Here is a 23133-nt window from a genome sequence, read left to right as displayed (position 1 = left end):
GTTTCTACTGTAAATGCTGGAGCCGGGCTGGCAGCACGCAGGCTGTTGCACACAGAGGGGCTTCGGGTGGGATGGGAAGCAGCGGCATCATCCTTTTGCTGTTTCTGTGCTGGGACTGCCTGACCCCCGATAATGAACACGAGACTTTGATCTATGGCTAAGCCCACTGAAACTGAGTGTAAACCTCTCCGTGACACGGGATAATACCAGTCACATCTATCGCCATCCCTCTGTAAGCTGACAAGACCCAGTGCTTCTGAACCATTGTGTCATTTCCCTCCAAACTATGCATATGTTAAGAGCTGCAGAGATCAGAAGGCAAATCGAGCCTTTGCTTACTAACCAGGCCCAACAAATTCGGCACAACATCGTCTCCCAACAGCCGGTGGAGCATAGCTGTGTGCACGCCACTGGGCTGGCGAGTAGGGGGGCAGCTGGTGTCTCTTTGCCTTAGACACTCCCTGGTGTCTGCTCATTTCTTTTTCTTTGCTAGGTCCAAAGTGAAGACGTTGCATGAAAGGATCCCCCTGGCAGGATTTAGCAAGCTCCCGAGTATCCCACAGATTGCAAAGGTAAAATGCCAGGCTGGGCTGGGATACCTGCAGCAAAGCCCACGCCGCTGCACCTTGGGCGGCGTTGGGCAGCGTTGGGCGGTGTTGGGCAGCGTTGGGCAGCATTGGGCGGTGTTGGGCAGCATTGGGCAGTGTTGGGCAGCATTGGGCGGCGTTGGGCAGCATTGGGCGGCGTTGGGCAGCATTGGGTGGCGTTGGGCGGCGTTGGGCAGCGTTGGACAGTGTTGGGCAGCGTTGGGCAGCATTGGGTGGTGTTGGGCAGCGTTGGACGGTGTTGGGCAGCGTTGAGCGGCGTTGGGCAGCATTGGGCGGTGTTGGGCAGCATTGGACGGCATTGGGTGGCATTGGGCAGCAGTTGGGCTCTCAGGTCCGGGGGCGCTTGGCGGGTGGTGGTATGCGCTGGCTCTGCAGTTGGTTTCCCACTGATCCCGGGCAGGTCACTGGTTGATATCTGGGGGAAGAGCTGAGGAAGTGGCAGCACCTTTGACCCATGGAGAGACCTGGGACTTGTCTTGCTGCATCCTCAGTCGGGTACCAGCCAGGCCATGTGCATCCCAATGACAGGATGCGAAGACGGGAGCTCCTGCAATTGGAGGCTGCATTTGGCTCCTTTATAAGACATTCACAGCCTTGCTATGGAGTTTTGGCAGCACAGGGGTGTCTGCTCCACACGCCCAGGGACCCAGCACTGACTGCTCTTTCCCCTTGCCCACAGGCCTTCTGCGATGATGCCTCTGGGCTGAAGTTTAACCCGGTTCTGTACCCCAAGGTGAGGTAATTTACCCCAAGTCGGTCGTGTATTCGGCAGAGAAGGTCAGATAGAGTTAATTCTCCCCTTTTCTCCAAGATCCAATGGCTACTTTGATACGGAGCATGGATATTTGTTCTGCATCTTTCTAGCTCTCTGCCTTTGTACCTGCCTGCAAAGGGGATGTGAGCAGCGCAGTGGTGGCGTGCCGTGCGTGCGCCTGGGCAGCAGGTTAGCTAACGGCCATCTGATGGCGTGTGCATGCCACCGTCTCGTTCTGTGAACTGGCCACCAAGAACTGGTGGCACTTGGTATTAATCTGCCTTCAGATTATGGGGAAGGAAGGAAGGGTGACCGTCTGTGGGGTGTAAAACCAACATGGATCTTGGTTTGATGCCTTAAGGTTTGCTTGAAACCCGGGGAGACGGGTTGAGCCTGCACTCAAGAAGCAGTGCAGGAGGAGATGCAGAGGCGGGTGGGTCACTGTGGGGGATGGAGTGTTTTATCCGGGTGGCAGTCCCCACTGGTGACGTACTGGGACTGACTCATTACCCGCTCCAGGATTGCTTCTCCTCCTGTGTGCTCTTGTGCTGCCATAGAGACCCGCTCCTGGGAAGTTACAAAGCAAATCCATCATTTTCGAGTACCTTTTATGTGGGAGACCTTTTCTGCAGCAGGCACAGCAGCAAGTTATAAGGCAGTTTCACCACCCTTTGATGTAGCCAGGGTCAAACCGATTTCATTCATCCCTTGTCATTATTGGTGTTGCTATCAAACCCTTGTCTGGAAGTTTGAGAACAGCCAATGCCCGGTTGGGGAAGACGATCGTCTCTGACAGGTTCCCCATGGAGCGAGGCTGGGACTGTGGAGCTGGGGTGCTGCGAGAACTGCCGTTATCTGCACCCAAAGGGCCCCAAACTTCCCCCGGAAAACCTGCGAGAGGCTGAGGATCCCCGCGCCCCCCCCACGCCTGGGCGCCAGGGCCGCAGCTCCTGCCCACCCGAAGCCCATGGCATCCAGGTGGACTATCGGTGGCAGAGGCTGCAGGGACGCCAATAACTAGAACTGAGGCCACCATTGAAAACTTTTGTCCTATTTACGTGGAAATTTAGCTTCTGACACCTTCCCGTTCTCCCGAGTGCTGCCCCACCATTGCCATACCCCGCTGCAGGTCTGGCGGCTCCCCGCGCCCATCGCGAGGAGCCGTACCGCAGGCGATGGCGAGCGCGCCAGGCGGAGCTGTGAGCCCGGCCAGCAGTGTGTGCTGAGCAGGGTTTGCTCTTCTGGACATCGTGTTTTGAACCACCAAATGAAGTAATTCGTATTTTGTTTTCCTGCAGGCGTCCCAGATGATAGTGTCTTATGATGAACATGAGGTCAACAACACATTCAAGTTCGGTGTGATCTATCAGAAGTTCAGGCAGGTGAGTAATCCCCGTGCTCTTCTCGTGGAGCGCATCCCCACTTGCCAGAGCTCTGTGTTTCACAACTGTGGGACCCCTGAAGCTGAAATTCGGCCCTGCGGTTAATTCTGTCACATGCAATGCGTCATGTTACTGGCTGTCCTCACTAATAACGCGTTTCTTACTGCTCGGATGTTTCCCTGACTCACTAAAAAATGATTTGACTGAAAAAATTCAGTATGGAAATCAGCCCACAAGCTGCTGTAGGGAAAAGTGGATGTGAAAATGGATTTTAGCAGGCGTGTATTTTAATCAGATATATGTTTAGACAGTGAAACAGTTACATTTGTCTTGGAGGACTGTGGGCTATGAAGACATGCGTTTGCTGTCATTAGCCAAGGGACTCCGGATGGGGAGCGCAGAGGCAGCTGAGTCTTATAATTCACCAAAGATTATTCTGACAGGCACTCTAATTATCTTTACATATCGCATTTTATTTTGGATTGAGTAACTCATGCAAGACCATAATTAAGGTCTCATTGTTTTGAAATATAGCGCACAAGGGATGATTAAGACTTGGATTTTCCAATGAAGGATTCATTTGCGTTTTGGTATTTCCCGTACGTTATCCTAAGGTCCCTTGCTTTTGGTCAGAAGTCGCTCTCAGCAGCTTTACCTTTGGGTGCCTCGGTGGCTGGACGGGCTGTGACCGGCCCACGGCCGGTGCCGGTGGCTGAGTGTGGTGGTGCCAGCTGGGGAGCGGACGCGGGGAGCAGCCTGCGGCTGTGCCGGCACCCCGGGGACGAGATGCTGGTCGTGGCCCTGGGGGTCGCACGTGGGGCAGGAGGCGGCAGGAGACGGGCGGGCAGGGAGAGGTGGCCTGGGCAGAAATCGCCCCTAGAGCTGGGGGCGGGACGGGTCCCTTTCTCTGTGGCTGTGGCGCTTTTGCTGATAGCAAGGTTTGAGTTTAAAAGGATGCTCAGAGCAGGGTGAGAAGCAGAAGGCGCATTTCAAAGGGACCTTTCACATTAGTGGTGTCTGTGGTCACTGTGTCCATAGCACCCGTAGCACGACAGAGGAGCAGCGCTGGGGGTCCCCGAGGGTGCGGGGCTGTCCCAGTGCATGGTGGCCGCTGGGGACGGTGGCTTTGGTCACGCTCGGCTCAGGCAGCGTGGGGGCCTCTGCGGCTCCGTCAGACCAACACTGCGGTGACGGAGCCATGGCCAGACCCTCCTCCTTCCCCTGGGAGCCAGTTCGGTGGGCGCTGCACAGCCCGGGCTGGCTGCTGGAAATGGGCAGGGCTGGGGCTCTCAAAAGATGCGCCCTGTGTTTTGTAGACCCAAGAGGAGGAGCTGTTTGGCAATAACGAAGAGAGCACTGCCTTCAAGAACTTCTTAAGTTTTCTGGGAGACACCATAACGCTCCAGGACTTCAAAGGGTAAGTTAAATAAAAGGAATGATTTTACAAACACATTTAACAAGAGACCATGTCATATGTAAAAATATCTGCCGTGCGAGAACAGAAGTCATCTCACTCATGAGCGGGGTGTACAGAGCAGAAGCAAATATAGCTTTGGCGTGTTTTTCAAAGCTGGGGGAGTTTTCAAAAAAAAATTGGAGCTGCCAAGAGAGAAGAACTTCCTTTCCTGCAGTTTTGAGGTTGTGAGAAAATCTGGCTATAGATGAAAGGAACTTCGTATGGAAACGTGCCCTGTCCGGTGTTGCGGGCTTAGTCATGGCAAGGGCAGAGAGCCCCCGCTGCTGGCGAGGGCCATGGGCCGGCAGGCGCGGGCAGCCCGCCGTGGCAGCGCTCGGCACTGCCGCTCCCATGGCTGGCACCCACGTCTGCCGACCAGCACGGCTCTGCCGCACACCCTGAATTTCAGACTGGTGACAGCGATGCTTAGTTACAATACATGACGCACGGTTTGTTCTTTCCCGTTCACTCGCTACTAGATAAAGATAAATGAGCTGGTTTGTTCTATCACCCTGTCCCCTGACAGCCGCCGGCGGTCTCTGCTAAGCTTTCAATTAATATTTCTTCATTTCTCCCCGACTTCCTCTTCATCTCCAGTTTTCGAGGAGGTCTGGATGTCAGCCACGGGCAGACGGGAGCAGAGTCTGTGTACACGGTGTTCAGGGACAGGGAGATAATGTTTCACGTCTCTACAAAGCTGCCTTTTACCGAAGGAGACACACAACAAGTAAGAGAGATGAGCTTCCTTGCACAGAAGCGTCTGAGCCGGGATGCGCTGGCGCTGCCCTGCCCAGCACCGCCAGCCGCGGAGCCCCAGCGCCGCGGCACCCTCGGCTGGCGGGCGGCAGCGCGGGCAGTGGCCGCATGGGCTCCCCGGCGCGCGGCGGCCTGTGCGCCCGGAGCTGATGTTTGCTCCCGAGGGAGCAGAGCCGCCTGGCTTTACCGACCAGCTGTTTTCCCTTTCCACTTAGCTCCAGAGGAAGAGGCACATTGGCAATGACATTGTGGCAATTATCTTCCAAGAAGAGAACACGCCGTTTGTCCCAGACATGATTGCCTCCAACTTCTTGCACGCCTACATTGTTGTGCAGGTGGAAAACCCCGAGGCAGATAACACAGCGTACAAGGTGAGGGGAATCTCAACTTGCATGTGCTGATTTTTGCTTCGACATCTCAGGCCGAGGTCTGGAGGCGGCTGCCCAGCCCCTGTGCTCAGTGGTACAACCAGTATTATACCTAACTGGAATAGGTATGTGTGTATTAAACGTACATATATGTAAACACACATATATTTATCTATGCACTGTTACATAGTGTGTGTGTATGCATACATATGTGTGTAAAATACATGCAACTATAATGTGCATGCTCATTTACTAAAGATTTTTGATGCTACTCAGTATTTGAGTAAGCCTCAGAACAGCTTTTACCTGTCTAATACATCGCTCAAGTGCAGGTAGCATAAACCCTGTTATCTCTTTGTTTTCTATGAAGAGATCCAGTAAGACATAATTTTTCACACTGAAAGCACATTGGTTAGAGCCACAGATGAAAACAGAATTCATAGAAAGTAAATGTAAAAAGCTGTGCAGGGTTAACGCTCTCACGAAAGCAGGAGTGGTGACTGATGAGGGCTGGGGAGGAGCGGTCTGTCCGGCAGGGTGAGGGCTCTGGGAAGCCCCTTGGCTCTCAGGTGCTGGGGCACCTGGGCTGGGCTGAGCTGAGCCGGGCTGAGCTGAGCTGGGCTGAGCTGAGCTGGGCTGGGCTGAGCTGGGCTGGGGGGAGCATCACCCGCCCCACGCCTGCTGCCCGCCAGGAGAGGGATATCTGCGCTGGGGGCTGCCCTGCTGCACCCACGGGAATAACGTTTCTCTTGGCTCTACAGGTGTCCGTCACGGCCCGGGAAGACGTCCCCTCCTTTGGACCGCCCCTGCCGAGCCCCCCAGTATTTCAGAAAGTAAGAGATGAGACAGGAAGCATGTTCCAAGCCATAAAAAAAATCTGTGTGTATGTCCAAGATGTTTCCAAGCACGCCTGCTTAGGGAAGACATGACTTCTAGAATTTATATGCATTTATTTTGATTTCTAGTGAGGCCCCTGGGGTTTATGGTAGGGCGGGAGGCTGTGCACCATGGCAAGGCGGCAGCTGTGGCTCTGCTGCTGGGGCACCCATGTCAGTGCGGGGGTGACGGCCAGTGCAGGAGGGCACCCTGAGCCCGCCTGGGGTTTTCCACCAATGCTTCCACATCTGGAGGGGGCTGCAGGGTGCTGTGAGCTCAGGTTTTGGGTTGGTACAGCTCCGGTACCAGAGATACGTAGAGTCTTTGGCTGGTGTTTTCCACCTTGCCTCTCTCTCCCCAGAGCCCCGAGTTCCGGGAGTTCCTGCTGACCAAGCTCATCAACGCCGAGAACGCCTGCTGCAAGTCCGACAAGTTTGCGAAGCTGGAGGTAACGCTGCCCGCCCGTCCCTGCCCAGCGCCGCGGCGGGCGCAGGGAGGCTCTCGGCATTCCTCCTCAAAGCCGCGTTTCCCTGGCTGAGCTGGGTCAGCGCTTGCGGGGACGAGTGATCAAAGCGTGCACGTGTCTCAGCACACTCGATGGCCATGGGTCCCGTGGGGCTGCCCGTGCCCTCGGCGGGGGGATGAGCCGGCTGTCTCGCGGGTAGGCACTGCTGCCGCATCCCTCGGGACCCCCGGCTGAGCCTGTTCGCGCTCCCCCAGGACCGGACACGGGCCGCCTTGTTGGACAACCTTCACGACGAGCTCCACGGGCACACGCAGACCATGCTGGGGCTGGGGCCCGAGGAGGACAAGCTGGAGAACGGGGGTCACGGAGGCTTTCTGGAGTCTTTCAAGGTAAACCCCCGTCCCTTGCCAATAGCAGAGTTAAAATGCAGCCAGGGCTGGCAAAGCACATTTTAGTGGAGGATGGGGGTGAGTGCTGTTGGGGGACGAGAGATGTCCCCTGAGAGCAGGGCGGTGGGAGGAGGTGGGAGCTCCCCACCACTAGTGCCCGCGCAGCCAGCGGACACCTGAGCTGGTCCCAGCAGAAGCAGGCGCGGGCTGACGCGGTTGTGCTGTTGGCCAGTGCGGGGTGACCTCTCCAGAGCCCCGGAGCACCTCCTCTCCCACCAGCGTGCTCTGGCATTCGCCGTGTCTCTGGAGGGGTCTTGGTCCAGGGCCAGCACCCCGGCGCGGGCTGTGCCTGCGGTCGGGCTCTGCTGCTGCAGGGCAAGTCCTGCTCGTGTCCCCGGGCTGCTGGCGGCCCCGCTGTGCCACCCCGCTGTGGGATGGGGCTGGGGGAGGACGCCTGGGGGCGGCTGCCGCGGCAAGGTGGGTGGGAGGTGGGTGGGAGGTGGTTGTCGTGTTAAATGGGAGACACAATGAGAGGTGCTGTGTGTGCAGAGGGGAAACGGTGTGGGGTGCGTGCTGGGGGATTTGGGGGTGTAAGGGGAGAGAAGGGAGAGTGGGTTGGCAGGAAAGGGGGGAGGAGAAAAAGAAATGGGGTAAAATGATGTGGACGAAACTGAGCAACTGTTGGAGGTAGGGACAATGACCAGCTGGGCAGTGGGGGACGTCCCTCAAAATGGAGGGGCAGCACTTGAGTCTCGGGGGATGAGCTTGCCAGAAGTCTCTGGTGAGGCTCCCCTGCGACAGCGATGGGGAGGTGTCTGGGAGGGGCTGGCACGTGTAAATCTGGGCTGTGCTCACGGGGCTTGTTCAACGGAGCCCCCGAGTCAGCACCGTGTCCCTGCTGTGGGTGACGCCTGTGGCCGTGCTTCGGCCCATGCAGCTCCCCCACGCTTCTCCCCATCCTGCTCCTGGCACGTCGGCTCTGCCGGGCAAAGGCCGTTCTAGCTGCATCCGCAGTGGGGACGGGTGCTGGTGCGGGGTGGCCGTCACCATCCCGGGCGGGGGAGCTGTTCTGGCTGCGGCTGTACGGAGGCAACTCCTGCAGTTACCTTATAGGCAGTTTTCTCTGTGGTATAGAGAGACAGGCACTGGTAAGAGATAAGTCACCTCACCCGACGGCTGCAGACGAGGGGTGAGCAGCTCCCTGGCCCCCACTGTGGCGGTGGGTGGAGGCTCAGGTGCCCTGTTTAGGTACGAGATATGTTGTAGAAATTGAGATGCTGGGTAGTCACATCACAGTGTTCACTTCAGGGTCTGAGATGCTGATGTTAAATAATCATTTTTTTTGCATGCTTTTTTGTACGAGAAAGTGGACTTTGCTCTCTTGGCGTTGCAGGGTGTGCCAGGGCAGGCGGTGAGTTCTGAGGTCTGGGCTGGGCTGCGTTTGCCTGGCCGCCTCGGGACCGCGCTGCTGGGCTGCGTCCTAGCTTATGTCCTCCACCGTGCGCTGTCAGAGTGAACAGGGGAGAGAGAGACGGTAAATAAGAGGGCTGGGAGGGAGCGAGACCTGATCCCCACGGTTTCTTTTTGCCCGGTGCCTCACACCTGCGACCCACCCCGCAGCCCTTCCTCCCCGGCCGTGCGACGTGGGGACCGGCCGCTCAGAGGAAAGCGGAGCTTGTTTCTGCTGGGCTCTGAGCAAGTGCTGGCCAGCTCCCCCGGGACGGGGTGTCGGGGTGCCCTGCAGAGCTCTGCAACCTTGGCAGCCCCAGGTAGGAGCCTTCCTGCCTGCACGACACGAGCGCCCGCCGGCACTGCTGGCAGCAAAGCAAGCAACCGGTTACTTTTATTTGCAAACACTGTTAAATTTTGTATGAATTGCTGACCCTAATAAATCAGGTCTGAAGGACTCTTACTTGGTGTTTGTTACTGGATGGGCAGGAGGGGACAGCGCGGGGCTGTCGGGGCAGCCACAGTCCCTGGCGTGGACTGGGGCTCGGTGAGAGCTCGGGGCTGTGGCTCCCGCTTACCCTGGTGCAGGTCAGCCTGCAGCGCAGTAACCCCTGGAGCCAGCAGCAAAACTGATGCCTGTGCACCATCAATACGGTGCTGGGCACCTCCAGAAATCTGGCCCTTGATGGCTTGCTTCCTCCAAAATCTCTTTACCTTGAGCTGGGATTCAAGGGGCTGGAGGAGAGGTAGCCATGGTGCGGCGGGTAGCGCAGCAGCAATCCAAAGGGAAGAGCTGTGAAGAACAGCTTTCCTGTAATTGGCACGCTGGCATTATAGTCCAATTTGGGCTCCCGTTACTATGGTGACTACAGTAATTAAAATATGGGTATGGATTGGTTTTTTTGACTTGTGCATTTCACTGCTGCTTTTCATAGCATGTGCCAGACTTTCAAAAGATCTTGTGGTCATATTTGTAAGTGCTTGGGACAATATCTGAGAGAAGACTTTAAAAATAGCTCCTGTTTAAGCACCCAGACGAGTGTTCAGATCTGCAGAAGGTCTCTGCCCCCAGTATGCACACCTCTGCTTGCAACAGTTTGAGTCAAAACAGGCTACAGCAGTCCTCTTCCCCGGCTTGTGCTGCCCGACGTTTGCAGAGCCCGGCTGTTGGCCCTTTCCCGGGGGACGTGGAGAGCTCCATGGGGGCTGCGAGTCCCATCGTGTCCAGACCCAGCGTGGCACGTCTCCGGGCTCTGCCGCAGAGGTGGGTTGGACTCGGCGCTGCTGCTCCGTGCCCGGGTGGGGCGCGCCCTGCCATGGGCATCCCTCGGCGTGCGACGCTCCGGCGGTGCTCCAGCTCTCCGGGGCAGCCAGAGGGAGCAAGGGCACGAGGCCTTGTGCTGGGCATCTCGCTCCTGTAAAAAGCAGCCTGTGCCAAAATGGACACGGATGTTTCAGGGCAGCTGGGAGCAGGCTGTGGTTTGCTGAGTGAGCGAGGTGCCCAAGGCTGTGCGGGAAACGCAGCCCTCGGCCTGGGCTGGGAGCAGGCCACGGGTGCTTCGGCCGAGGGGTTGGATTGCAGGAGGAGTTTGGCGCAGCAGCGGCCGTGGTCGTTGGTTTGCTGCATCCAGCAGTGGGGATGCAGCAGGAGAGCCGCGCCGGGCTGCAGCGCTGGCGCAGAGCACGGCAGGCCTGAGCGCGGGTGGGCTGGACGCTGCGCCCAGATTCGGCAACGTGGCCCAGGCGAGGAAAGCATGCCCGGAGCTCTGGAGAGCGGGGCCGACGTGAAAAGAGTGAGGGAAGGGGGCTGCTTGGTCTGGAGAAATGAAGACTCAGGGGAGCAGGGAGAGTCTGTGACCACGCTGCGACTGCTGCGGGGACGATGCTGCGCAGCTCATCTGTGGGTCCGTTACGAGGATGGCTGGGCCAAACCAGCAGCAGAAGAGGTTCAGGCTAAATGTATTTTCCAAGGATAAGCATGCTGAAGAACAGAAGTACTTTCGTGCGGAGGCTGTGAAGCCTCCAGCTCTGGGGATGTTTCGGGGCAGCTTGGAGAGTCCGTCAGCACGCAGGAGAGGTGCAGGCAGGGCAGGAGTCTCCTCGTGGGACCCGTTCTCTCCGAATCGCGGGTGGGTGTGCGCATCCAAACACTGGCTTACGACTCAGCTGGGGTCACTGTGTTCTTGCTGAGGGGTTTGGGAGGTCGGCCGGGCAGGAGGCAGGGCTTGGGGCTCGTGTCTGCCGCTCCCGGTCCCATAGCTGCAGTCCTCGGCCTTCGCACCCGGCATCGTGAGGGCCGTGGGGGGGAAACCCGACCTCATCCCGGCTGTGCAGCTCCCCAGGGGTGGCTCGTCCTCGGGCTGTGCGGAGCAACGGCTGCTGCTGTTACTGGATTGTTGTTGGCGTGCGCTGGCTTTCGGGGGGGAGGACCAGGCAGGTCACGCTCCGATGTGCCTGGGGAGGACCTGGGGCTTGGGAGGGGGCTTGGGGTCGGTGCCCCGCAGGGTGGTGATGATCTGCTGTCCCCTCTCCCCTCCGGCCGCAGAGAGCCATCCGGGTGCGCAGCCACTCCATGGAGACGATGGTGGGCAGCCAGAAGAAGCACCACGGCGGCGGCATCCCGGGCAGCCTCAGCGGGGGCATCGCGCACAACAGCAGCGAGGTGACCAAGACCACCTTCTCGGTGAGCGTGGCTGCGTGTCCCTCTGTCCCGCTGTCCCTCTGTCCATCCCTCCCTCCCCAGCCTGGCAGGGCACTGCACTGCGCTGACATAGCCTGGCAGTCCCCTCTGCACGCAGTGAATGTAAGGGTAAGGAGAAGATTTGAGCAGAGAATGATTTTGAGTGCTTCAAGTTGGGTTTGTTTTGTGGAAGAACCAAAGATTAGCTTCCTGGGGTTTTCAACCCCAAAGTACAAAGGAGATGTAAAAGAAATTTTGGCATTATATGTTTTCTAGATGCGCAGGCTGAGAATTGCAGGCAGCATAATTCCTCGTAGGATGTTTAGTCTTACGAGCTTCTAGGAAGGAGCTTTGCTCTCCAACCTGGACTGTTCTGTGCTTTCAGCCCCCCGTACCAGCAGCTGCCACCAAGAACCAGTCCAGGAGCCCCATCAAGCGCCGTTCAGGGCTGTTCCCACGCCTGCACACGGGGTCTGAGAGCCAGGCGGAGGGCAGGACAAGGTGGTAAGTTTGACATTGCCATGGTCACTAAGGTTAAAAGCCCCTGTTGCGTGTTAAACATTAGAGAAGCTGTTGGTGGGTGCTGGAGACCTTGCCTGGGGCGCAGCCTCCCCTTTCCACACAAGCCGGCAACGAGAGCTGCTTTTGCTGTGTTCAAGGGAATGGTGCCTTGGATCCCTTCCCTCTGTTTTAAATCAAAGCAGTGGTATCCAGAGAGCATCTGTTACTCTTACAGTTTAGCATTTGGTGTTAGGGAGTATAATTTGACCATCCTTTTTAAGTCTCTTGTATAACTCTTGCAACCTGTCTCTTTGTGCTCTCAGCGACAGTGTTTCTGGAGCCCAGAAGACACCAGATTTGGGACATTCTTCTCAAGAGATGAAATCTGAAACCTCATCCAACCCCAGCTCCCCTGAAATATGCCCCAACAAAGACAGGTGAGCCGGGAGGAGCCAAGTCCTCCTCTGACCAAAGCTCAAGTCACCCTATAGCTGACAGACCATCAAGGACTTTGTCAAACAAAACCGTCTCCAGGTTTTACTATAAATAAGTTTGATATTAAGGGAGGAAAAAAAAGATTCTGGTGATTCATGAGCACAGCTCGTTTATGGTCTGAAAATAGCCATCTTTAAAAAGAAGAGGAGCAAAGAGCAGTAATTTGACAGAAGTTGCCCAAACCCTCACGGCATGGGAGCTGGGGGGGCCCATGGTGCCCATCCCTCCCTGCCACCGGGGAGTCAGCCTGACCCACGGGTTTCTGCTGGTGACACCCACCAGCTACTTTATCTCCTGCTCTTGGAAACGGTTATTTACAGAAACACCCCGCTGGGTTTGTCCCTATGGCAGCTGCTTTGCTCCGGGGGTGTGCGGGAGGGTCTGTCCCTGCTGTCATAGCCCGAAGGACACTGCTTTTGGAGTGACAATCACATACTCTCCGTTTTGTTTCGCCTCTCTTCCTAGGCCGTTTATTAAGCTGAAAGAGAACGGGAGGTCAAACATCTCCCGTTCCTCCTCGAGCACCAGCAGCTTCAGCAGCACGGCGGGGGAGAGCGAGACCCTGGAGGAGTACGACAGCGTGGTAGGCACCAAACCCGCCCCGCGGCGCGCTCGGGCTCAGGGCCCCGCAGCTCCGCACGCCCCTCGGCTTCCTGCTGCCTCCGGACCCTTGGGTGGTCTCTGTGCGGGGGGAAAGTGTCCTGCGGCCCCCCCCAGGCGCCTCCTCCCCGCTGACATCGAGCCCGTCCCTGGGTGCAGGGAGGAGGAGGGTTGGGGTGCCCGGTGGGACACCCCAGTGAGCCTTGGCGTGCACAGGGACAGCGCTCGGCACACCGGGGCCAGGAGGTTGCTCCGTCAGGACGAGCTCTCCCGCGAGCGGGCACACCGTGGGGCTCTGATGAGCAGGGATGTAACGAGGCATCAGCAGGGCTGCACAAGAGTAAGCCGTGTCCCGGTCTCTCCCCGTGCAGGGAAGCCAGCCGTCTACAGCGTCGCCGTTCAAGCAGGACGTGTTTGTCTACAGCGCCTCGCCTGGCAGCGAGAGCCCGAGCGTGGGGGCTGCGGCCACCCCCGTGATCATGAGCAGGAGCCCCACAGGTGGGTCGCGGGGGCACTGGAGGGCTGGGGGGGGCACCAGCTCTACCTTCGCTCCTGGAAGCCCCTGGGGTCCCGCAGCGGCAGGTCGGGATGGGGTCTGTGGCTCTGGGATGGAGAAGCCCCCTCCCCAGCATCGCCCGGGCTGCGGGTGGCTGCTGAAGGTGACAGGGCGAAGCAGCAGCCGTGCTCACTCTGGCAGGATGGGCATCCCACGGGATGTGGGGCCAGCCCTCGCTCCTCCCGAAACCCTGATCCTGACGGGGCTGTTGTGGAGAGGCAGACCCATGTGCTTTATTTCTGTATTTCCATGGGGAATTTGTTTCCCTTCTGAATTAGAGCACAGAGGTGGCTTTTGCTGTGGCTTTGTTTCCTCCCTTCTCCCCTGACAGACGTGCAGTAGTCGTGGAAACTCGCTGTCTCCAAGGACCGAGCCATGACTCACAAATTATTTAATAAACAAGCGGCTTCCTTGGTCTTGGCTCCATTACCCCTGCTGCCAACTCACTCTGCTACCGACTCCATCCGTTTCAGTCAGACGATTTGCAAAATGAAGTGCAGTTCAACAGGGTAAAATTGGCAGAAATGGCCCTTTGCTGGTGCATCCTGCAGTGACGGCACCGGTGATGGCGCGGCGGTGCTGGGGCTGGGGGATGTCTGCAGCACTCGCCCCTCGCCCACAGATCACCGCGGCTTTAATTTCCTTGTGCAGCAGCGCGCCTGCCGGAAGGCACCACGATCCAAATGAAAACGCACATTAAGAACTTAGGAGCTGTCTGTGAAACAGCCAGGGAGGCACAAATCCTGAACAGCTCCGTAATTGGGAACAACGCCGGGGAAAGCTGGGCTGCAGAGTGCAGGCTGGCTGGCTTTTTGTATCTCAGCACCCCACAGGTCCTCCTCCTTACTTCATTAGCGATTTTCTGAACTATTAAACCAGCCCCTTTTAATGTTTAAAGTGTTTATTTTGTATTTTTCTTGCCAAGAACATGGAAACCCACCCATACATTATACGGATCAGTCATTTCTTGTAGCCTTTTCAGTGGCATTTCCAGTAGAAAGACTGTGAAATGTAATTAAGCCTCAATTAGTTCCGTCAAAAACACTTAACAGATTTTGCCAAACATTCAGCCAAGATAGACTAAATATTGGTACCAGTCGTGACAGCCTATTGAAGTGCCTGGCTGTCAGGCTGGTCAAGCAGCAGTCAGCACTACCGCTTCAGCAAATATTTTTGTTCACAGATTATTATTTTTCTTCTTTGCTTTTCCCCTCCCTCCAGCAGATATAAAGAACAGAAACTCTCCAAGGTCAAACCTGAAGTTTCGCTTCGACAAGCTCAGCCACGGCAGCTCCAGCACGGTAGGTGCCGGTGGCTCTCGCCAGGCGAGATGCTGCGCGGCCGCATCCTGCCCTGCCCGGCTGCAGGGATGCAGCGCTGGCGGTGCGGGGGTCCGGGGTTTGCGGAGGCTGCGGAGCAGGAGGCAGAGCCTGCAAGGCACAGTTAGTGAGGGAGGGGAAGGGATTTCATGACTTCTTGCCCCTTCCTTTGCAACCCAACCCATATTCTGTTTTCCATTTAGAGCCACTAGCAGTCAGAAGAAGTCATGAACTTGTAACAGGTGAGTGTTTGTAATATGGTGTTGTGCAAAATGACTTGTCTCATCTGTGGTCAAGTGTGTATAGGTAACATTGGCTAATTGCGCTGTTTATTATTAAATATGTGATCAATAATATATCTTAAAGCATCCTAAACACTTTTGCAAGATGAGGGCAGCACAGAGTGAGAAAAACTTTAGAGGTTAATGACAGACAGGTCAGTGCCCGTCGGTGCCGGTGTGTAGCTTTGTGTGTTCCTTTTGGAGTACTTTTAGGTGCTCCCACAGCACTTCTGTCACCTGCTCTTGGGGACGATGTGCCACAGCCCAGTAGGTTTCATTTTCTCCCAGTTAGCCGCTTTGCGAAATGCTTGTGCCTGTCTCCGCAGGGAGGATGAAGTTTGCCGTGCTTTGCCCTGTGCACTGGGGGTGGAAGAGCAGAGCAGGTGTCCCTACCCCTTCCAAAACCTGATGGAAACAGTCAATTTATGAGGTGGATTTTGTGAGTGGAGGTGAAGGGAGTGCAGCATGATTAGCCGGGCTCTCGGTGGCTGAGGGACTTTCCGTCCGGCGGCACGGCTTTTGCCCGTGCGCGGGGCCACCAGCATGAGTGGGTGCTTTCACGCAGGAGGCATTTGCAAGCCACGAGGAATTTATTTACTGATTTCCTCACAGGCTCCTGTTCCTGGAGTCTTTTTGTGTCACGAAATCAGGGTTTTCATTAGGAAGTTCCTAGCTGAGCCGAAGAGGCAATAAAACTTAAAATGAGAGGAATTTCCATTTCCGAAAGCATGGGTCTCAAAAAGCCATGATTTTTAGCCCCCCACTGAGTTTCCTGCTCTCCCAGCCCAGGGGCGGTGGGCAGCTTGTGTCCTGGGGCTGGGCACTGCTGCGGCTTCGGCTCCCTCCCTGGGATTGAGACTTTATAGCCGTCACTGCAGGAGTGAGAATATTCTCCTTCCACAGTCTCTGACACTTATATCCTTTTCTTCTTGGCAGAGAATTTTTGTTTCAACGAAGGGAAAACTCTTCAACATCCCGTGGGAAAATGCACGCCCCGGCCGCGGGCCGCGAGGTGCCCTCACCTCCCGGCTGCACCTCTGCACCGGGAAGAAGCTCTCACCTTGCCGCGATCTCTCCCCGACAGGGACCCAGGCACCTTCCCACCGGGTGAACCCCTCGCCAGCAAACGCCCCGCACCCCTCCCTCCGCGCTGCGGGAGATCGTCCCCAAGCGCCTGGCACACGCGTGCGGCCGGGCGGTGCCGTGCCATGTCACCCCGCGGGCGCCCGTGCGTGCTGTGGCTGATGGGTGCTGGGCAGGTGCTGTCCATCCCCCCTCCCGGCTCGCCTGCCGGCTCCTCTCGGGCAGAGGGGAAGCAGGACGGACCCCCACGCGGTTCGGGTGCCTCCATGCTTTATTTGCAGCTATCGGTGGGGAAACAAGGGTTTTGTGTTTGTTTCTTGGAAGGGCAGATGGTCAGGGCAAATTTACATGTTTGCTTGGCCCCGGGGCAGTTCCCCCGCCCCATCGTTTGCCGTTGCTCTTCTCTGGAGACAACGGGGCGAAATTTCCCCCCACGGCGCTGCTGGGGCGGCTCTTCCCGGTGCTGGGTGGCGGGGGCTGCGGCAGCTCACCAGCCGCCCCCCTGCTGCCTCCCCCTCCAGCTCGCTACCCCCATTGCAAAACTTTTAGGGCAGATGCAGCCTATTACTCCATGCTTACGTAGTTTCTGGCACAAGAGGAGGGTGTCTGAACCAGTCCCGGGGGAGCAGAGCCCGAGACCGGGGCCGACTCATCCTCGCTCAGCAGCTCGGGAAATGGTTTATATGACCTCTCTGCTTTTTCCCTGCCTGAAACTCTGAGCACAGGCCTGGAAAAGATTAACCAAAGCTAACGCTGTAGTACATCTAAATACCAGAACTGGTACTCAGAGTGAATTTACCCTGTGGGCTCTGCTTTACCCTATGGGTTGGATCGCCAGGCAAGCAAATGCATAAAACTCCAGTGATTTGGATGGCATTAGGCTGCTCCACCCCTTGCAGAATCTGTCCCTCTGCTTTTGAATGTTCTTTTGTTTGTTTTGAGAGGCGAGGATTGTGAATTCTGCAAGGTGACTTCCCTGTAATGCCCTTTTCCAAAAAATACCTCTCTCAACATGCCAAGAAATCCTTTTGCTCTTTTATGGAACTTTGTCTAAAGTTTACTGAAGTCTGTCCTCAAATTTCACATTGCTCACAGATTTCCCTTACCGGTTTTTGAAAGATACACTGCAGTGCTGCAGAGATGCTCCCTCCTCCCCCTTACCACAATCTGTGACCTTTGCAAAACCCCCTGTGAAATAAGGTTCTCAATCTCAAGTGAAAGCAATTCTTTGAGTTCATGATTCCTAATGAAAACAGAACTTTGAGTGCCAAAGTTAACTTCACACAGCTGGAGCTCCGAGGGGCACAGAAGTATCTGACAGCGAATTTTGGGCGACGCATGCAGAATTGCACACCTAGAAGCAGCCCCGGGCAGCCGCTGCGGGCGGGTTCCCAGGGCTGCCTGCCCGGGGCTGCGGCTGCTCCCCGGGGTGCACCTCTCTGGGGTGGCAAGCGCTTGTAGAAGCAAACCATCACCTCCCCTCCTCCCTGTCACCTCCCCCTGGACCAGAGCAAAGCCAAGCCAAGCCAAACCCAAGCGGCTCTGCTAACCAAGGCTCTGCATGGGACTCTCTGACACCCTTACTGTTCGGTTCATACAGGTGCTCCCACTTGTGCATGTAGTTTATCCCTTTGAAAAAAGGCTGTAGCCCTAATGGGAGAGCCGCCAGATTAAAGAAGGAAAACACATTGTGGAAAAGGCGGAGAACAGTTTCACGGGCACTAAGTGCGCTGTGTAGGACTAGTAAATACCAATAACCACCAGTGGGGATGCTCCCTCCTGCTTTCAGTGAGTTGCATTTAAATAGAGTTTAAATCTTGAGGTTTTCTTTGAAAGAGGAAAAGCACAGTGTGCTTAGCCCGGTCCATAGCTAGCTCTAGATGTCTCAGGTTCCACATACTTTGCTGTTCAGCACTTCTGTCTGATGATGCTTCGGTAGCACTTTCAAACCCATCCCCAGTTCTTCCTCTTAGAAGCTTTTGGTCTGGTTTTCTTATGCCGCGCAGAGAAATACTGACTGGTACAATGACTTGATTTGAAGGCCTGTTCTTGGTTTTGCTTCCTTTCTCTGAGAAGTTGCTTGATTCTATAGACGTCGTCATTCGCATGGGTGTTGATCTCTGTGAGATCTTTCAGCAGAAGGTGCAGTGGCTACTGTCAGCTGGGTTTTTCATTTTTGGGGTTTTTGTTTTTTTTTTTACTTGAAACTGTGACTTTCCTTTTTTAGCTAGATTGATTTGTAGAATTATTTGAATGGGATTAACAGGCAGGCAGGACAGTGTGAAGCTTCAGGGAGAGAGATGCAGTGCATTGGACTTGTCTTTCCAGCCTGCTGGAATGGCAGTGGGGCCCGGAGCCAAGGTCTGGCACAAGGTTTGCCAGCGGCTCCTGCGTGCTCTGGGACATTTTCAACAGCACTCCTCACGACGGGTTGTACAAACCTGCTGCAACATCCTTAGTAGCAACTGGGCTTTTAAAGCTCCTGTCCTAGCCGGGCTCTAGCGTGGTTTCTGCCTGCCTGCACTGCCTTGCGGCTGTGTGTGAGTGGCGTGCTCCTTTCAGCCCCTGAATTGTCCCACGTTGTCCCATAGCGGTGCTGGGGACTGACCAGCAGTTGTGTTAAACGTCGGAGGCATTTGCACTTCCAGCAGTGGGTGAAAGTGTTCCTGTATATATATTGCAAAATGTTTTGTGCTTATAAGTGACACACACACATGCATATATATACATATATAAAAGGGATTTTTTTTTATATATATATATATAAAAAAAAGAAAGGATCCTAACTGACACTAAAATTACTGGGCAGTGCATTCTCCTTTCTGATCCCCACCGTTTCCACGCACGTGACTCCTACCAGACTCGGAAGTGACTTTGCACAGGGAGCAGAAGGGGCTCAGAAGCGCAGCTGGGGGAGGCTGGGGGCAGCCCCCGGCTGTGTGGGGAGGTCTCTCCTGTTGTGGGGGGTTGCTCCCCTTCTCGCCGGGGTTCCGGTCCCCCGCTTGCTCCTGCACCCTGGCTGCTGCTTGGCTCGGACCAGTTCATGGCCTTGGTGAGAGGCAGAGGCAGGTCAGGTGCAGGTCCACCTCCCCAGTGCCGCTGCTGCAAGCTCCGAGTCCTCGCAGCAGAGTGGGGAGGGAAGCCGGCTCCCCTCCGCCAGCGTCTCCTGCCTTAGCCCTGGGGACGGGCTTGCAGGTGCTGAGAGCTGGCAGCGAGCTGCTGCTCCGTCTGGGCTTTTATTCAGGAAAGCACTTAGCACGTACTTGCATCCTCTTGAAATCCCACAAAGTCAAGCACAGGATTACACTTAAGCACAACATGAAAGTGCTTTTTTTCTGAGCGAAAAGGGGGGATCCTAAGCACAAACTCAGTTTCTTTCCAGAGTTTTGAGGGTCTTCAGGAATGGCAGGTGAGGGGGCCAGGATACGTCGCTGGCATGAATGGGCTTGTTAACCTGGGCTGAGGTTTCTCGGCTCTCTTCGGCTTGACTGCAAGAGGTGCTTAGTGCTGATAACTGCTTTTAGAACCAGCGGTTGGTCAGAGCTCAGCACCTCTGCAGGTCGCACCTTGCACTCCTGATGCTTTGCTGATGTTCCAATTTCTGTTCCACTAGAGCTGGCAGAGTCTGTCATTCCCCAGTCCTAGAGCATGCTTTCATTATGTTTTAATGAATGTAGCACTGCGTATATCCTGCAAAGGGAAATGCTGAATCTATATCATTAGAATGTGAAGAGAGTTTATAGAGTGAAAATAAATCCTGAAGAAATGTATCTGACAAAGTTTATTTTTTATGTAGAGAGGCGGTGCTTTGTAGTTCCTGGTGGCCTATGTCTGTTGTAAATAATGTACATTTAATTTATTGCTATGGTAGCAGATTGTATTTGTTATGTATAAAACTAAAGGTTCACAAATGTATATTTTGTTGCTTAACTGTGTCTTTGCAAAATTCACAATAAATAACATATTTTGTGTCCATATGTGTACTACGTTGTGTATGTTCATAAAGTGACTGAGCTCTTTCAGAACAGACAATGATCTTCTTTACATCCCTGTAAAAACCATGCGACGGCATAGACCAGGGCTGAGCCGTTACTGGTGTGAACCTGGGTGAGCTCACGTAAAGTCACAAACTGAAGTAGAGGAGCATCAGAGTGCAAGGAGGTGTAAATCGGGACATCTCTGCTGATGCTCGTAACGCTGGGACCAGATCAACAGAGGAGGACCCGGCTTCTCTTTTACCAGTGCGTAGCAATTTTAATCAAATGAACTGTTCTGTTTGAACTGGAATTAGTGCCCCATAAAGCTCAATATAAACCGGTCCCTCAATATAAAGCAGTCCCTGTCAGCAGCCAGCCCACATGTGGTAAAGAAAATAAACAGGCAGCAATTCAGTTTGTCTAAACCAGGTTAGTTTACCTTGGGTCGTCAGTCTCGGGCATCTTTGGACATCCTCTGTGGGCTAACTCTGAAATTGGATTGTCTCTCTCCAGCTCCTCAGGCTCCTTTCAAATCCCCCTAATTTCCCAGATCTCTTCCTCCCAGGACGTTAAGAAAAAAGCTGTTACTGTTTGGAGGCGGCGTGTCTGGTACATTCTCCCCACGGCTCAGGCTGAATGAAGCACAAAGCTATTAGCCAGCGTTAGTTTTTTAGCATTTTGTGACAAGGGGAATGAACCCATTAATTTGTACCTGTGAGAACAAAATACTTATCTTTGCCAGGAAAAAAATCCCACCACGAGGAGCACTTTGTTCATCCTCCGTAACACAGCCTCCTGGCTCGGGTGGCTGATGCAGACCCTGTGGCAACAGCAGCTCGACGCCGCGGGGGGTGCTCCGGCAGGACCGTTCACAGCCCCCGCTGTGGGTGCCCGGGGAGGGCTGAGCCGGGGTCCTGGGCGGGTGCCGGCTGCAGAGCGGGGTGGGACGCGCTGGGGCTGCGGCTGCTCTCGCCCAGCAAAGCCAAGCACAGACCGCCCGGGAAAGGGGCTTGGGCAGCAGCTGAGCTGCTGCCAGCGCTGAGGGGAGGTCACCCCAGCCTCCCTTAAACTCGGGATTTTGCTTCGCGTTGCACGCATCTGCCCAGGGCAAAGCGTGAGCGATGGGGACGCCTTCATCAGAGCCACTGGAATCTGCCACCAGGAATGGCAGATGAAGAACAAAACAAAACCTAAAAAGTTCCATTTCTCTTAATGAATTTTATTGGTGTAAAAATTATTCTTGGTTACCAAACACAAACTCTCCCCATCTCCAGAGGATGATGAGCCAGCACTGAATCTGTCTGTGGCCAAATCCCATCTCTAGCTAAAACGAAGCGAGTCCAGCCCAAGATGAAGGCACCTCTTCCCTCCGGCCATGGTCAGGTTCTGGTTTCCTGAGGAGAACAGCAAAACTCACTTGAAACAGCGGCGAGCACTTTACAGAGGGCTGGCCACAGCCAGCGCATCAGTCCTGCTACGCGCACACATAGCTAGTGACTGATCGTTACTGGAATTTGTATTTGTAGGCAAATAAGTTGTGGGTGTTTTGGCAATGTGCTGGAGATATTGCTCCTCTCTTGAATTTTTCATTCATACATTTTTTATATTGCTACAATGAATCAGAACAAACACATTTGTCTTTTTATGGCTTTTTTTTTAATTTGTTGGTCAGAAAAAACATCTTTCATCCCTTTTAAACCTGAAGCACAGCAGAAGAAAAGGGAATAAAACATTAAAATGAACAAATAGTCTCTGGATTTGTTTTGGGTTTCTGGGACAATGCAGCTCCCACTACAGCTTCTTCTATGAGAAGGAAATTTATTAAAGCTTCTGTCTGTCCTGCACATATTTCCCCTCTTTTCTCCCCTGACCCTATGATAACACCATCCGAGCCATGCTGTATCCTTTCCCTTGCTAAGGCTGCCTTCCTCTGCATGGCCTTCTATTTCAAAGAAAACAAATGACCTTGCAGGAACTTCACTATATCTGAGAATTGTATCCCTTTGTCAAAATTAGCCAACTAGTGCTCATTTTTTTATAAGAAAATATTCTAAAATCCAAGCATGTTATTGAAAAAAATGATGGAGATGTACACCGCTCAGGCAATTTGTTTCTTTCAAAAGATCCAACCGGGCTGGCTGGGTTTTTGCCTCTTGCCAGAATTTAAATATATAGCAACTGAGCTATTTCCATGACTTTGCAGAGTCCTGAGTGAAGTGCCAGACTTGCCTGCATAAAGAGGGAGAACAAAAGACTTTGGGTGAGCCATCAGGGGTGGTCTAGAACAGCCACACCACCCGTGGAGAAAGCAGCTCTTCCCCTTCAGAGCAGACAGCCCAGGAGTCACAGGACACCTCTCTGCACCCCGCACTGTCCTCCGAAGTCAGGAGAGGCGGCAAGCCTACCCCCGACACGGAGCAACCTTCGACATTTTCCACATCAGACAGGGATACGGTTTCTTTCCTCCCCCTCTTAGCCTATTTTTGGCCAAGGACAACATGCTGTGCCTAGCAGAACGAGGGCCTTTGCTGGCTACCTCAACAGACACTGCTCTTGGGCTATGCCCATGACAGCTTTATGTGCTCAAGCCAGGGGCAATAATTACCAAAGGGAAAGACGTTCCAGAAGAAGAAAAGACTGAACAAGAATGGATGGCATAAGGATGTAGATCAAGTGCTCATCTCGCCCTGCAATGCACGATACCGAATGCTGTCTCAGTTTTGCTGCCTTCTCTCCCCTGCTGTACATGTCCATGGCACCTGAGAGCCCCCGTCCTACTGCCGTGGCTACCACAGACTCCAGAAAAAACACTGTCCCAATCGCCCTCCTCCCCTTGGCTCTGCGATGCCTTGCAGGACTGTCGTAGCTTTGACAAGGCGTGGAAGCACCGATGACGTGCAGCCCTTGGAGGCTCCGTAGCGTGCTTCCCGCAGGCAGCGGGCTGCCTGCCTCCTGCCGCCATCGCTTCTTGCTGGGCGGCACCGTCCGACTCGTGCTGCCTCCACGGCTGCCCGGCAGACAGCAGCCTTTCCTGCTGTCGTTTTCCACCCTCTCTTCCGGATTTGGCACCCAGCATTTTTTGTGTGCTCTTCAGAGGAGCTCTGCTCCTCACCTGGCTGGCACTGGAGGTCCCATCT

At 54.9% G+C, this 23133-nt stretch overlaps 1 protein-coding gene across 9 annotated transcripts in view; it reads left to right on the top strand.

Annotated features, from left to right (window-relative positions):
* The window catches only part of RAP1GAP2 (RAP1 GTPase activating protein 2), an 82483-nt gene extending 62489 nt beyond the window's left edge, over positions 1 to 19994 (top strand). For 7 of the 9 annotated variants that reach the window (XM_075168201.1, XM_075168199.1, XM_075168202.1 and 4 more), the window contains 17 exons: positions 494 to 572; positions 1288 to 1341; positions 2661 to 2744; positions 4061 to 4161; positions 4798 to 4927; positions 5172 to 5327; positions 6086 to 6157; positions 6562 to 6648; positions 6921 to 7055; positions 11050 to 11187; positions 11570 to 11688; positions 12009 to 12122; positions 12646 to 12763; positions 13152 to 13278; positions 14558 to 14637; positions 14859 to 14897; positions 15873 to 19994. In XM_075168201.1, the coding sequence (XP_075024302.1) occupies positions 494 to 572; positions 1288 to 1341; positions 2661 to 2744; positions 4061 to 4161; positions 4798 to 4927; positions 5172 to 5327; positions 6086 to 6157; positions 6562 to 6648; positions 6921 to 7055; positions 11050 to 11187; positions 11570 to 11688; positions 12009 to 12122; positions 12646 to 12763; positions 13152 to 13278; positions 14558 to 14637; positions 14859 to 14867 (1603 nt within the window). In that variant the 3' untranslated portion in view covers positions 14868 to 14897; positions 15873 to 19994. The remainder of the gene's footprint in view (positions 1 to 493; positions 573 to 1287; positions 1342 to 2660; positions 2745 to 4060; positions 4162 to 4797; positions 4928 to 5171; positions 5328 to 6085; positions 6158 to 6561; positions 6649 to 6920; positions 7056 to 11049; positions 11188 to 11569; positions 11689 to 12008; positions 12123 to 12645; positions 12764 to 13151; positions 13279 to 14557; positions 14638 to 14858; positions 14898 to 15872) is intronic. The other 2 variants (XM_075168200.1, XM_075168203.1) reach the window with 1 other exon arrangement.
* Positions 19995 to 23133: the final 3139 nt, after the last annotated feature.

Source organism: Calonectris borealis, chromosome 19, assembly GCF_964195595.1.
Source record: "Calonectris borealis chromosome 19, bCalBor7.hap1.2, whole genome shotgun sequence".
Lineage (NCBI taxonomy): Eukaryota > Metazoa > Chordata > Aves > Procellariiformes > Procellariidae > Calonectris > Calonectris borealis.
The sequence above is the reverse complement of the archived record's forward strand: the minus strand, read 5'-3'. Positions and strand labels throughout refer to the sequence as shown.